The following is a 14,312-nucleotide window of genomic DNA, read 5'->3' on the forward strand; positions in this document are numbered from 1 at the left end:
GTTATTTTTCTCTTCTTCAGCTGCTGGTCCACTGAGTTTCGGTGGTGGAGTGATGAGACCGATAAACTACCGTTTGAATCTGTGGAGTCTCAGCTGCATTGTTTGTGCAGGTTGAATGAAAATCGTTAGCACCAGCACCACTAAGCTATGCAAACATGCACCGTTAGCATTAACGTTTTTGTTATGCGCTCCTTGAGTTACTCAGTGTTGGAATTGAGCGTTGTTTCGGTAAAATGATGATCATGACTTTTTAGCCAAGCTTCCTCCCATTATGCAGGATGAATATGTTGCCACATGTTAAACATGTTAAACGTGTGCTTATCTAGTGTTTGTTGCCATGTGTCCAACTGACCCCGGTGCCGGGGTCAGTTGAGTTCATTTCAGACCAGCATACAGCTCAAACCCCTCCTGTAGTAACCAGTAAACCAGTAATGTTTGCACATTGACTTGATGTAAACTGATGCACTGTACGTGTGAGAATACATGCCTCAGTGTGCGTGGAAATACATGGGATGGAAAGAGCTCCCTTAATACAGCTCTTTGTCTCTTTGTCTTTGTACATCCACAGATGATGTTGAAGACAGGCAGTCAGGCAAATAGACAAGCTAAAAAAAAGACAGAGACAGGCAAACAGGAAGTCAGGGGTTCAGAGGTGGCAGCCAGCTCAGGGTCTTCTCTTTATTTCTCAATCTGCTGTACCTGCATACACCCCACAATGAAAACTCACTAGCCTGCTGTCTGACTGTTCCAAAGTTCAAAGCTCTCCAATCAGCTATGTACGTGTGCATTTGCTGCAAGGAACTGACTTGCACAAAAATATGTGAGCAGTATGTTTTCAGGTGCAGAGCGAGTATTGTATTCCAGTGTGTGCACACACGTGAGCGAGTAAGGAGTGTGTGTGTGTGTGTGTGTGTGTGTGTGTGTGTGTGTGTGTGTGTGTGTGTGTGTGTGTGTATTAATGCAAGAGGAGGGGTGATATAATTTCAACAGCAGCTGACACTGTAAAGATTTCCTGCGCCTCCAAACATATGGTAGGAATTGTCTCCATGATGGCATTTTATCACTGATTAAATCCAGAACTGGCAGAAATCTGGAAGTCAGTGTTGTACATGTATCAGTTTTATAGGCTTAGAGCATAATACTCTCAGGATGATAATGTTCCTACGTTTACTTTTGCCCACTTCTTATCTGTGGGGAGTTGCATTTAGGGGAAGTTGGTCATTTGGGTTTGACACTACAGCATTGTCTTAGTTATTCCCATCCTGTCTTTCAAAACACATAAATCCTTCATGTGTGACATTATCACTCATGGCAAAGAGCATTTGGAAGATACATCAAACACCTTGCACAAACCCTCAGGACAGAGTGTCTTAGAGAAAGTCCTGTCCCACTTTTTCACTCAGTGTAATTTATCACAGAGATCTTCTCTCATCACTCCCTCTCTAAAATGCTGAAACATGATAGTGGGGTTTTCTTTTCTTATCTCAAACGAAATGGGTGTCTTTTAACCGTCCTCGATACCTGAACCTGTTGCTAAGACCCATCAGCTTTGCTGCTGCTGAATCCCAACAAAATAAGTGTTTATTTGTTAAAATTGTACGATTCCTATGTTTCAGCTTTGTTGAAATAAATTCAATTAAATTTATTTTGTACAGCCCAAAACCATAAATTTGCCTCAAAGGGCTTGACAACATATGACATCCTCTGTCCCAGGACCCTCGCATCGGTAAATGAAACCTTTACAAATCCATTGCGCACTGACACTTGTGGAACAGAGACTATAGTATAAAAAAAGGGTGGAATTTAATAGACTATCACCTCTGATTCCTTTCACTCTGATCCAGATATTCTGACTTAGTGCCAAAACGATCAAACTGTAAATCGTCACACATTTATTTCTGCTGTGCTGCAGCAGAACACTCATCTGGTTTTCTTTTGGGAGGATGAAATGCTCCAGAATATGAAACAAGCGCTCCCGACCCTTTGGCTCCCACACTCCTAAGCACTTCCATGAATGATTGTGGGGAGTTCAGAAATGTTGGCGCACTGCCTATCAGTGCAGCTGCGGAATACGGGAGAAATGGGAGAATGACGAGCGGATTAAAGGGGGTCAAAGGTTAAATCTCGGGCCGTAATCCATCACAAATTACTGATTACCTGCTTCGGGGTGTAATCTCCACATCACGTTTGGGTTACAAAAGCCAGACTACTGAATTCAAACAAATATTATCATGTCTACTTGCATCATCAATTTAAAACTACCTGATGTGGAACTACCCTTGTTATTGCAGTCTCCTCACAGTGCAATGTAATTAGGCTAATTCATTGCCCTGCTAGCAAAGCGAAACACTGTGCCTGTTTTCTCCTTTTTATCACACACTGACTGTCTTACTTTCACACACATCTACCTGCAACCTGAGAGATGGACACAAACCCCATCTCTCAGCACAGGTGTCAAATGTGATTGGCTACAGGCTGTATCCCCCCCCCCCCCCCCCCCCCCCCCCCCCCCTTCCTCAAAACACACACACACACACACACACATACACACACACACACACACACATACACACACACACACACGGTACGCCTTGCCTTGTCTTCAGTGCTCCCTCGACAGGCTCCCGGAGGGGGGTGGGGGGAGAGAACAGTGCGACTTGCATAGAAGTCTGCTATTGCCAAGACGGAACGCAGCCTATTTAAGACAATCACATGATTTCACTGGGAGTCAAAATGGTCCGCGGGGGTCACTGGGTAGAGAGAGAGAGGCAGCGGCAGAGAGAGCGTGTGTGTTAAAGAGAGAGGGAGACTTTGGATACTGGTCGGACTGTGCGAGTGGAAGTGAGAAGAATATGACTTGCCGGGAAAGAAGACTTGAGTTCAAGCGATTTGCCGCGTTGGAATACTGCGCTTTTAGAAAATGAACGGAACCCGAAGTGGCACAAAGTCTGAAGAAGTCGACTGCATCTGACACCCGTTGATGCCTCATTCACCACGGGTTCTGCAGCGCTGCTTCGGCTGCAGTTGGACTTATTTATTTCATCTATTTAAGCTCTTTGGATTGCTGGCGGGTGGCCAAGTGGCGTGACTTATAGGCTTCAGTTTGTGCGTGAAGGTGACCCGCAGTCGCAGAGATGGCTCTTCTACGGATTTGTGCAGAGTGGAGAACCTCGACGCGGCCGCTGCTCGTTTTTCATCTATTTTGCTTTTTCACTCTGAGCAAAGTAAGTCAGTTGCATTATCTCCGCTGCGCCTGTACGCACATGCATGCAGAGTTCATAAAGTTGTCAACACTTCAAATGACAGAGAGCCGAGTTATTTTCCATGATATTTTGCAAGATAGGCAGACCAAGTCATATTTACGTCTCCTTCCTCACAGAGCGTGCTTTTGAATACTGGTGCCGACAGTGTTGATTCTCGCCGAGAAGCGTCGGCCCTGCTCCGGTCTCTCAATTTACCTCAACATACAGGTATGTCAAGTGTGGAACACAGCGTCTTGCAGATTTCTTTAATGCTTCTGTGACCATTCTTTGGTGTGTGGGAGAGTGCATTGTGATCCGCCGGATTAGGTTTTACTTTCCGGTACAATGAGATTAAAAGTAAAGTCATCCACTGCATCCCTCCAACGGCCAGCAGCATCAAGCAGCGCTCACCTGCGCTGTGTGTTGCCTCTCTTCACCGCTGGGGGGCGACCTGCACCCTGACACGGAGCCTTCAGTGTCCGAAGCAGCAGGGGAGCTCAAATCGCGATCCAGTGCAAAAAAACAAAAAAGAAACAGTTTGATTTGCAATAGTACATTTCACGAGTTATTCTAACGGGACTCTTGATTGGTGGAGCCCTTGAACAAAAGTATCAATATGTGACATCAGGGTTAGGGTTAGTTGCTGAATAGCACAATGAAAATTCCTCCCTCATATGTTTGCACACCAGAGTCACCAAAGCCTCATTGAAGGCCTGCTAGAGCTGCTTAGACAATTCAGCAATTAGAGCGAGCAGCGAGTGCAAGACATTCATCTGTTCTTTGTTTTGTGGATCCAACCCCATGTGGTGTGCTGAGTCAGCAACTGCTTTGGCTGTGTATTCTCCTTCAGATCCTTTGTTTTTTTGTTGTTGTTTTTTTTTTTCTTTCAGTTTCCATGAAAAGCAGACACATAAACAAATAAACATCAAAACTCCTCTCCCTGGGCACATGTGGAGATGATCTGAAACAGAATTGAGGGGAAGCCCTTACTTCTGTTTCAGATCATCTCCTGCCAGCACAACTATTGCTCAGTATTAATGCGTTTAACATCCATACATCTATGTCAGAGCGGGTGAGGAAAGAGTTCACATGTTCAATCTTTTGTTGGGTTTAAGTCAAAGCACCCATTGGTTGCTACTCCTATCAGTACTAATGGCACTCAGGAGCCACTAAACCAACAAAGTAGCCACCACAGGATCTTGTCTCGGTCCATCAGACAAGGTGTGTGTGTTTGTGTGTGTGTGTGTGTGTGTGTGTGTGTGTGGGTGTGTGTGTGTGTGTGCATGCTCCGTTCCCGCAGACTCTGTGTTTGTATACTGTCAGACATGGGTCACTGCAGCTGTTTTTTGAGTTAGGCGGAACAAACACAGTTGACGAGGTGAAAATGTGTGTTGGGGGTAGGTGGACAAAACGCCAAAGATAGAGAACACAATTTTCTGGTTTTGCCTAAGTGCTTCGGTGCCTGCACAGAAAATGCTTGAGACTTGGAGTATGTGTTTGCTCTTCGCAGTCCTGTAACTCTCTGGGCATGTCTCCGTTGTAATACTTTAAGGGTTGGAGGTTGGCTTCCCACTGTGGCCACCCAAGCTAAAACGTATGCAGTCATGGTACTGCAAGGTGCCTTAAATAAATGCATCCACTAATAAGTATGTGTCCTGTTGTGGGTTTAGGGCCTTTAAGTCTGCCTCAAGATGCACCAAATAGCCAAGTTCAAACCTCAGACATGATGCACACTGCCAGTGATGATACGCTGTCTGTCGCCCTGAATGTTTCTCCCACTGCCAAAACATGTCTGTCTCTGTGCTATATTTACTCATTATTCAGGCTTGCTAAAGCTGGTCATACTGTACAGTAACAGAGACTGGCTCTTGTTGACTCTAAGCCCAAGGTTGCTGTTATTTTTGTGCACTTAAAGCTGATAAAGTGACCACGTATCATTTTCCCATGGCAAGAGTGAACACATTACAACACTGTAACAAGATCAACTGTTCACTGTTGTATTTGTTTGCTTGGAGGTTACACATAGACCCAAAGTGTACCAAGTACACAATGTTTCAAGGTGCGTGTGACGGCTTACAGCACCAGGCCCCCTCTATCACCGATAAGATCTCACCGCAGTAACAAACGTTAGTGTATAGTTTCTCCCAGCATTGGTTAAGCTGAAACTACTTCACACTTTCAATTGATTTCATTGCATTTTGAATTTTTTTTTGTGCATGCAAAACACTTGATCTTAAAACCCTAAAGACAATGACATAGTAGGTCATAGTAGGTAGCGGCGTCTGCTGTCACGATTTCCTCTGGAAAACCAATTTTGATGCAGCTGAAGGAGTCAGCTACTCTTTGGATTTGACCCTTGGAGGAAAGCCCGTTTCTGTGGCCACAAAGCCATTAGACATTTAAGTGGTCTAGAAGGCCAGGTCTGTGACCTGCCACCATCTCCCTTTATGACCTGCAGTTATTCAGCCCAAGCTGTAGTAAAAAACTGTAGTAAAACACAAGGTCAAACATGATTCACTCTTAGCTGAAGGGACTGTGTTGGAATTGTCTAAAACCCTTCCTTTTCTTGTAACTCTGTCTTGACCCTGCCAGCAAAAGTATATGAGGCAGGTCAAGGAAACTTTACAAATGGAAAAGGTTGTAGTTTTTATTCAGACCATGATGCAACCAAGGTAGGAGCTGGCACAGCATGCTCTTTATCACGGTGAATGATGTTGACAGAGGAAGTTAATTAAAGTACCGACCACATGAACAATGTGTTACATTTTTGCCAAGTTGCATCCACAAAATATAGTTCATGAATTTATAACTTTCTCACAGCAATCTTTTCTGCTGTTTGATCCCATGGCATCTCTATTCATTTAGCATATCCATATCAAAAGAGTAGATTTTGCCCTTAAACTGTCTGCTTTGTCTCTTGGCCTGTTCTCACTGCATTTAAATTCAGTGTTTCACTTGGCCTAAACTTTGCAAACATCCAATAATCTTCTGCTTTTTGATTTTTCTTTCCTCTTCTCTCCCTGCTTCCCTTTATCTCTCATCCAGAATATGAGATTGTATCACCCTATGAGGTCGACCACCACGGCGTTTACATCTCTCACGAAGTTGCCCACAACCAGCGCAGAAGGCGACGCAGATCCTTGACTCCAGGTGCTGGCTCATCAAATACCGACGGCAGCAGCGAAACGGTCCACTTCCGACTGAGTGGCTTGGGGCAGGACTTCCACATGGAGCTGAGGGAGGCCTCAGAGAGCCTGATTGCACCTGGCTTCACCATCCAGGTCCTGGGAAATAACGGCACAAAGAGCCTGAGGGCCTACCACCAGGACGACCTCTGCTTTTACCAGGGGTCGCTGAGGTCAAAGGTCAACTCCTCGGTGGCATTGTCAACATGCACAGGGATGGTGAGTCTGAACATGCATGAGTCGAGTTGTGGGAGGATTTGGATGAGAAGGGGGGAGTAGATGAGTCTGATGTGGGCTGGTGTGCAAAAAGACAGGGTCTGTTCATTTTAACGTTTTTTTTAAATTTTTGATTATTTTTGGCAGCATTTGGATTGATCTACCAAGTGAGCACTGTAATAGCATTCACTGACCAAGAAGAAGTAGTCAGCATTGGAGCCAAATTTAACAAATTTAGCTCATACTGGGACCACTGATAATATAAACACAGCATTAGTGTTCTTGTCACGCTGAATCAGCATAGAGAGGTAGAAGTAAATAACTGAAAGCAATACATAACGTGAAATGTAAGATATGAGACACCAGATGCCAATCAGACACTGATCTAAAGGAAAGAGTGAGAAGTGAACAATGTACGAAAGTACAATGTACGAAATCTGATTACACTCAGTAAATCTAGATTAACCCTTTTTTGTCATTGAAAGGCCCATTTCTATGACACCAACACAGTCATCATGCAGTCCTTTCAGTATGTTACTGTGAAGCTGCCTTTCACACAGCACTTGAGGCGGTGCATTGTCGGTCTGGTCTGGTCAGAAAATCGACTTGCAATTGACTGAAATTGACTGGCTAAGTTGCAAGTCATGCACAGAAGTTTCTTCCTTCTGTCTGCCGTGCATCATTAGTCCTAGCTCATTCTGTGCATATTGAATTTTTGCCTAAATCAGCTAATTTATTACTAATGAATGGAAAAGTCATGTCTGTGAATGCCGCAACATGTTTGGTCAATTAGCCAAGAAAGTCCCCAAAACACATTTGTGCCAAACATGCCCAAAATAATGTTATGGTGGAAGTTCATCTTCATATTTAGCACATTATGCTGTTTGATCAGCTCAGTATTTTATTAGGCTCTCAACTCACGAAGCAATAATATTTGCAGATCTAACAGCTGGCACCATCAGCAGAGAACTGACTGTGTGCAAATTGAAAAACACAGGATATATATATTTTATTATTGCTCTGAGTTGTCTCATAAGGAAGGTTGGTACCTTGGTAGCCAGCTTACTTGTTAGTAATGTTCGTATAGCGTGATATAAAGCTAGACAACTAATAAGCTGATATTCAAATCCAAATTGGAGCAAAGACATTGGTGTTGAGACGATCAGTTCACAATAGAAGCACATGGTGTTTTTGTGTTGACTTGAACTGTGTGAAGTGAACTAAAGACAAGCTCTTTATTTGTTCTGGTGGTGTTCAAAAGTTATTTTATTTTATTTTTGTTTCAACCATGCTTAATGTTATGCATCCAACTTGTCTCAGATAAAAGTTGTTGATATAATATGTCGGCTGATACAACTAAATGTACAAACGCTAATTAGTACATCCAGATTTTTTTGTGTTCTGTGAGGAAAGCTCGCTGGATTTCAATTCTTGCCTTGGTGGTCCTCCTCTTCTATAAAGGAAACATAATTGTGAGAATGACATTAAGTAAGCCAAAGTGAAGCAGTTCCAGCCCAGTAAGACCACACTAGCCCTCTTAGCAGCCTGGACTAGAGAACAAAGCACTTTATGAATACAAACTAATCCTTTCAGTCTTGGACTCACATACACATGTATTCATTTATAACCAAACAATCACTGGAGACAGCAAGCAGCAACTGGACAGCAAGAAGATAAAACTCCTGTAATGTTACTTTTTTGCACTTAAATGTAAGTGCAATCTTGCAGTTGACGGATTGGAAAAGTCTTGAGAACGTTCAAGCTTGTGGACATATAAGCTTTGCATCTGGAGGACCTTGTTGCAGCAGAAAAGAAAATGAATTAGTTTCTCAAATTTGCCATCTTTTCACAGTTTTAACCAAACAAATGCTTCAACAACTAGTGTGACCTCTTTCACTTCAGCATAGCTTTTCAGTTTTTTTAAATATGATAAATTCCTGGCCTGTCTTTGCTGGTTTGCTGTTTATATTTTAATCTTAGAGGTCCATTTGCTGTGTCTGAGAATCGCCCTCTGAAAGTTCAGACAGAGGATGGCATATCTCCTGGGATTCTTCTTCTGTGTGTGTGTGTGTGTGTGTGTGTGAGTGCACACGCATTTCAGACCAGATCCCAATAAAAGATTTAGCCAAAAGGTCCAGGGTTGCACAGATTGTAAATGTGGTTCTCACGACTGAGGCTGGTCAGGATGGACTGGGTCAATGCATCAATGAGAATTTGACTTCTTCTTATGTGAATTACAGAATTGCAAAGCTACATCAGAACACAATGATATTTAGGATCCTGGGAATGCCAAAGACAGTTACCTTTTTTTTTAAAAAGGGCATATTTTATACCAAAACACATTCACAACATGACCTGAATACTGAATATTTGATGACTTTTTACATTCATCTCTTTCTTATCATTCTATCACTGATTATGTGTAGTACTTGAACTCATCTTGCTGCAGCACCAACCTGGTTATGCATTGAAAAAGGTTTCTTTGATGATCTGACTGTTGTGTACTTGTGCTCCAGATGTTCCAGATTTCTTGATGACAACTGGTCAAAACATGGTAACAAATTCAATATGCCACCTGAGCGCTCGATTGCACTTCGATCAAGTTCCTATTTGGCAGGAGGCAGGTAAATATTGACCATAGGAACTCAGATCAATAGCAATATCAGTGAGAGCACCAACTGCAGCGTGACACGGCTTAGATTTGATCATTCCATCATCCGTAATTATTTGAGAAATGTTACTTACCAAGGCAATTGTGTTGTCAGAACAGACCCTGACCTAGACTGACCATACAATTCAACAGGAACATCTTGTTTCTTTTTGTTAACATAATGTCATTGTGTTTATGTATGCAGCACGGGTTGTTTGTTGAGTGTGATTGTGTTGTAATAAGTCTCCTTAAACAAATAGGGAAAATTCCTCGTTTCAATATACATTGATGTTGCTAGTATTCAGGGAGATATTGTAAACTCACATTCTCTGCATTACTTCAATTGTAGTGATTGTTGTAAACAATGGATCCTTTTAATATTGAAAAAATGCTTTTTTGTTAATATGTATGTGTTTGACTCATACACACTCTGTCTGTTTCCTTGGCCTTGCCAGTAAAGGCAGAGATAAATAAAAAAAGAAAGACTGAGAGAAGAATAAAAATCTATACCTTCAAGATGTAGGCTGTAAGGGTTATTGTTCCCTCCTGGCATTTTGAAGTGCTAAAAACCCCCTTGAAAGGAGTGTTACGTTGTAAAGCTTATGCATAAATTGCCTTTTCAACTCCTCTGGCAGCCCATTTAGCGGTTAGCCTCGCTTTGATGACAGTAGAGGGTTCAACCATAAAAATCTTGTACTTACAAGCAAGGAATTGGTGGAATAAAAGAAGCAGGCCAATCCCACGACTCTGTTCACCTGCCAAATGGTTTGAGACTCTGCACAGTGACACACATGTGGAAGGGGAGATCATAAAGCTAGGTCCCTCTCAGTGTCGACTTTATGCTGCAGCATAATCCTCTTTAGTCTGGCTTTTATGGGGGTGAGGGAGTTGAGGGGTGAGTAGAGTGCCAGGCAAGCATTGTTTAACGCCAATATTCTCCAATATATGACATCTTCTGTGATTTGGCTCAAAACACCACTGAAACACTTACCTGCTTACTTCTATTATTATATTATGACGATATAAATGTACTTCCTACTTTATATTGAGCTTCACATACATCAGTATCTGTTTGTCCAATCTAATTTTCTATTTTCTACTTCTAATGCACACCTTTTTTTTGTACCAAAGGGAAATGCTAAGCGTCCTCCCACTACAAATCCCTTGGAGGTCATGTGTTTTCCTCTTGTAAAAAGTCGGGTGTGTTTCTTGCCTCAGGCCTAGTAGAAGTCATAATAATAGAATGTTGTGCACTCGTCCCACCTCTGGGATTTCCAAGAATATATGAGGGATGGTCTATTGATGTGATGATGCTTTGAAAAGCAGTCAGTGTGGTCTTGGCAGGTTGCTATAACCAATTCTCAATCCACACAGTAAGATCAATCAAAAGTTTTTATTTTGCTCACATCACTATAGTTTTGTCAGTCATACAAAGTAGATTGGGCATTGAGTCACATGCATGTCTCAGAGGCTGGGATTAAGTCAGTTTGGAACATTTGTTTTTTCCAAATTGATATAAATCCAGTTGGTGTAATGTGTTCTGGGCAGCTTGCCAACAGATGACTAAGGTACATCGTGAATTGAAATTACTAATTGATTCAGAAATGGTGTCTAGTGCTGAAGTGCAATGTCAGAGTATCATTTCCAATTTTCCAATAAGCCCTGTCAACATTGTGCCAAAGTTTTAATGTGCCATCAACTGTTAGAAATGTTGCCATCATGGAACCAGTTTGCATGCACCAAACACAGTCAAGAAAAAAAGTTGAAAAGAAACATAAGGTTGCTCTTGAATAATAGATTTGTGATAGCAACTTCCCCCCCTTGTGTTGTTGTGTTTTGTGTTTTGGTTACGATATAAAAAACTAAGGGTTGTTTATAAGTAAATCTGACCCATATTATTCGTTTGTGCTTGGACTGAAATAAAAATCAAGCTTTGACCAAAAAGTGAGTAATAAATATGAACTCTAAGTAAGTATAGCAGTAGGCGTTCGTTCTTTTGGTTTCCATTAAGGGGAGCGACTAAAAGAGAGGTAGGCAGAATGAAGGAGAGAACCATACACTACTCACCGTCAGGTGCACCTTGTAATGCACTGAATGCTCTCCCCCCCCTCAGTTCCGTTTTCCTACCCACCCCTCCTTTCCTGTCGCTGCTTGTCTGGATGCGTCTGACTCCAAAGAGTCCAGCTGTTTACGCCCTCCCAAGTAGTGTTTCAGCATTTTATGACTACTATTTCCACCTCGTAGAGCGAAGTGTGTAATCTGATGACTTTGGCTATTTAGGAAAGGCATAGTGACTTGCATAGACACACATGCTCTGAGGAAGTAGTGGACGCATGTTGTTCTGTGTGACACCAGACTTAAGTTTAAAGACTGTGCAGTGTTTACAGGCTAAAGACATCATAAAAAGATTATCTGAAGGGTATGTTAGCTGTTAAGCTTAGGAAGACAAAGAGATGCGTGTTGCTTTGTTTAAGACAAAAAAACATTTTAAATTCATTGTACATACAGTATGCTGCTATTACATATGGTTTTCAGTACAATGTCTAGTCTGGTTTCTGCATATAAAGCTGGTTCTGCACACTAGATCTAACATGTCCATCCTTTAGAAGAACACAGAACCTACCAACACAAGTTAAATAATACAATATACACATCTGGATTAAATATCTGAAGCACAGGACAACAGCACAAAGACAGAATTCATTTAACAATAAGGGGCATTGATCTAACTTGAGGGGTAACATTCCATCCAGTCATTGTGACAGCAAACGTAGATGAGAGGAAACAAGAGGGTGTGTGGAGACATGTGCATCTTGTTATGATGGAGCCTCAAACACAAGCCATACTAGTAGCACATCCCTGAGCATGAAAACCCTTAATTTGACAACAACTATAATAAGAAACCAAAATGTGAGGAGATAAGCGTTGTTTGACACAGATTTGAAGCTGTATGGAAATGGACAGTTGTCATATTGCAGGGAGATGGAATCAAGGATCTACTTCTATTTCATAACATACAGTACATCCTCATGCACAGTATGTAGAGTTGGCGGTATGCGGTTGAAAATGAGCTTACACAGTAATCTCGATAAATCTGCTGAGGGACCCTGGAATTGGAGCATTGTCAAGGACCCTTGAAGATCTCCGGAGTCAGTGAATCAAAAAAAAAGTAAAACTTTCATGTGCATGTGGTGAAGAGAAGAGACAGAAGTAGCAGTCAGGGACTGAACATTGTCACCATGAAATTCAGTCACAGCTATCATGACATTAATGCCTGTTGACATGCCTCAAGTGGAATTGTTACAAAGGCTTTGGCTGAGGTTGCAGACTTTTTTTACTACCTCTGCATGATTCTTCTTTGATAGTTTACTCTGATACTTTGAATAGTTAAGTGCCGTATGCAGACAGCGAAAGCAAAGCCATGTTTGGTCATTTCAGTTGAAATGCGGTTGGAAATAAGCCTACTGTAAGTATTACAGCTCTGCACATATCTTCACAGTAAATACATCGTTCTTCTAAAGACCGAATTACCCTGTCAACTTCAGACTACTCTTTGATATACATCAGAACATGACAGTTTCTATAACAACTCTTAACAGTCCAGTCCAGAGGCTGCAGGTGTAAGTCATACGATTTTCTCTCTCCATCATAAATTTCCTCTTCTTTATCTGTCCCAGCTCATTTTACTGCCATTGGAATGAGCTGACCAAAAATAACCCCTCATGACAAAAACAACCTTTCATTCTCCTCCTCCAATATCTTCACCTCTTTACTGTTAGAATCAGGATACCAAATCACCAGAAACATTTTTCTCAGCTATCACATGGCACCCATTTTCCACGGAGAGCTGCCTCAGCTCCACACTAATGCCCCAATGCTCAACCCACAAAAAGCACCCACCCTGGCAGACTAAGTATTTAGCATGTGAAATTTTCAAGGTTGACAGCAGTTCAGGTCAGAGGCCTCACCGTGCCTTGGAACCAAATTATGACAAGCGCCTGTGATTACACAGCGCCGGGGCGGGTGCCATGTGGATGACAGGATCATGCACAGGTTGTCACATGTGATTGTAACCAACGATCCAGGCCGGGGTTCCCGGCAAGGTTTGTTTTGTGACCGTTGGTAATTAAGTTATAGTGGAAGGTGGTAATGCATTAGCAAGTCTCTCTCTTCTCTTTGTCTCTTTTTCTCAATAATTGATCCCACACTCTCTTCTTTCTTATTCCCCAAAGAAAACTGGAGTGTATATCAGGGTCAATTGTTTCATAGACTTGTTTGCAACATTGTCAAGTGGAAAACCACAGCTGCGCTTTTTGGGGGTTTTAACCCAGTGTAGAAATGACAGTGCTGGTGAGTTGCTGATGTAGAAAAACATGCACACTTGAGGACTGCACTGTGACGATTCATTGTTTTTTTGTTTTTTTAAGGGGCCTAAAAGATTGTATTCAACTCAATAAGTACTGGGCCACAAAGTGTGTTTCCGGCTGTAAATAGGTCTCTGAATACATTTCTGCGTCGCTGTTTGGGGTTATCATTTGTCTTTCAAATACCAGTTTCTGTACAGTGGGAAATGATCATTATCTGACGCAGAAACACCTGTAAACAACAACTGCTCTCCACTTGTAGCAAGGGCATATAAGTTAACAGTGGGATTTGAGCAGGCGCTCCCCACATAGTAGCCTACATTTGACAATAAACTGATATGAAATCCTTGGACTTCCGGAGTGAAATAGATGCATGCAACATTTTTAAATGTCTTTGTTTTCTTTTTGCTGTTGGATTAATCAAAGTTGGATGAATATTGTTTTACAACATTTGAGAGACTAAGCCAATTTGGCTGCTGTAGAACCAATAATATCATATTCGTAAGATAAATGCATGATAACTATCTTTTGCCACGCTATGTGATGCAAGCTGTAAACTCCACAACCATTGCAGTCACAGCTTTCACATCTGTGTTGGCTTGTATTCACAGAGGTCATCATTTTAAACTTCAGTGCTTAATACAGTTGCAGCATT

At 42.0% G+C, this 14,312-nt stretch overlaps 1 protein-coding gene across 1 annotated transcript in view; it reads left to right on the forward strand.

Annotated features, from left to right (window-relative positions):
- Window positions 1-3,134: 3,134 nt before the first annotated feature.
- Window positions 3,135-14,312, forward strand: part of LOC137891294 (A disintegrin and metalloproteinase with thrombospondin motifs 16) — a 47,767-nt gene continuing 36,589 nt past the window's right edge. Inside the window, exons 1-3 of the mRNA XM_068735842.1 lie at window positions 3,135-3,224; window positions 3,380-3,470; window positions 6,288-6,646. Coding sequence (XP_068591943.1) covers window positions 3,135-3,224; window positions 3,380-3,470; window positions 6,288-6,646 — 540 coding nt within the window. The remainder of the gene's footprint in view (window positions 3,225-3,379; window positions 3,471-6,287; window positions 6,647-14,312) is intronic.

Source organism: Cebidichthys violaceus, unplaced genomic scaffold (assembly GCF_023349555.1).
Source record: "Cebidichthys violaceus isolate CVI_PGR_0920_01 unplaced genomic scaffold, fCebVio1.0.p SCAF_7, whole genome shotgun sequence".
NCBI classification, from domain to species: Eukaryota; Metazoa; Chordata; class Actinopteri; order Perciformes; family Stichaeidae; genus Cebidichthys; species Cebidichthys violaceus.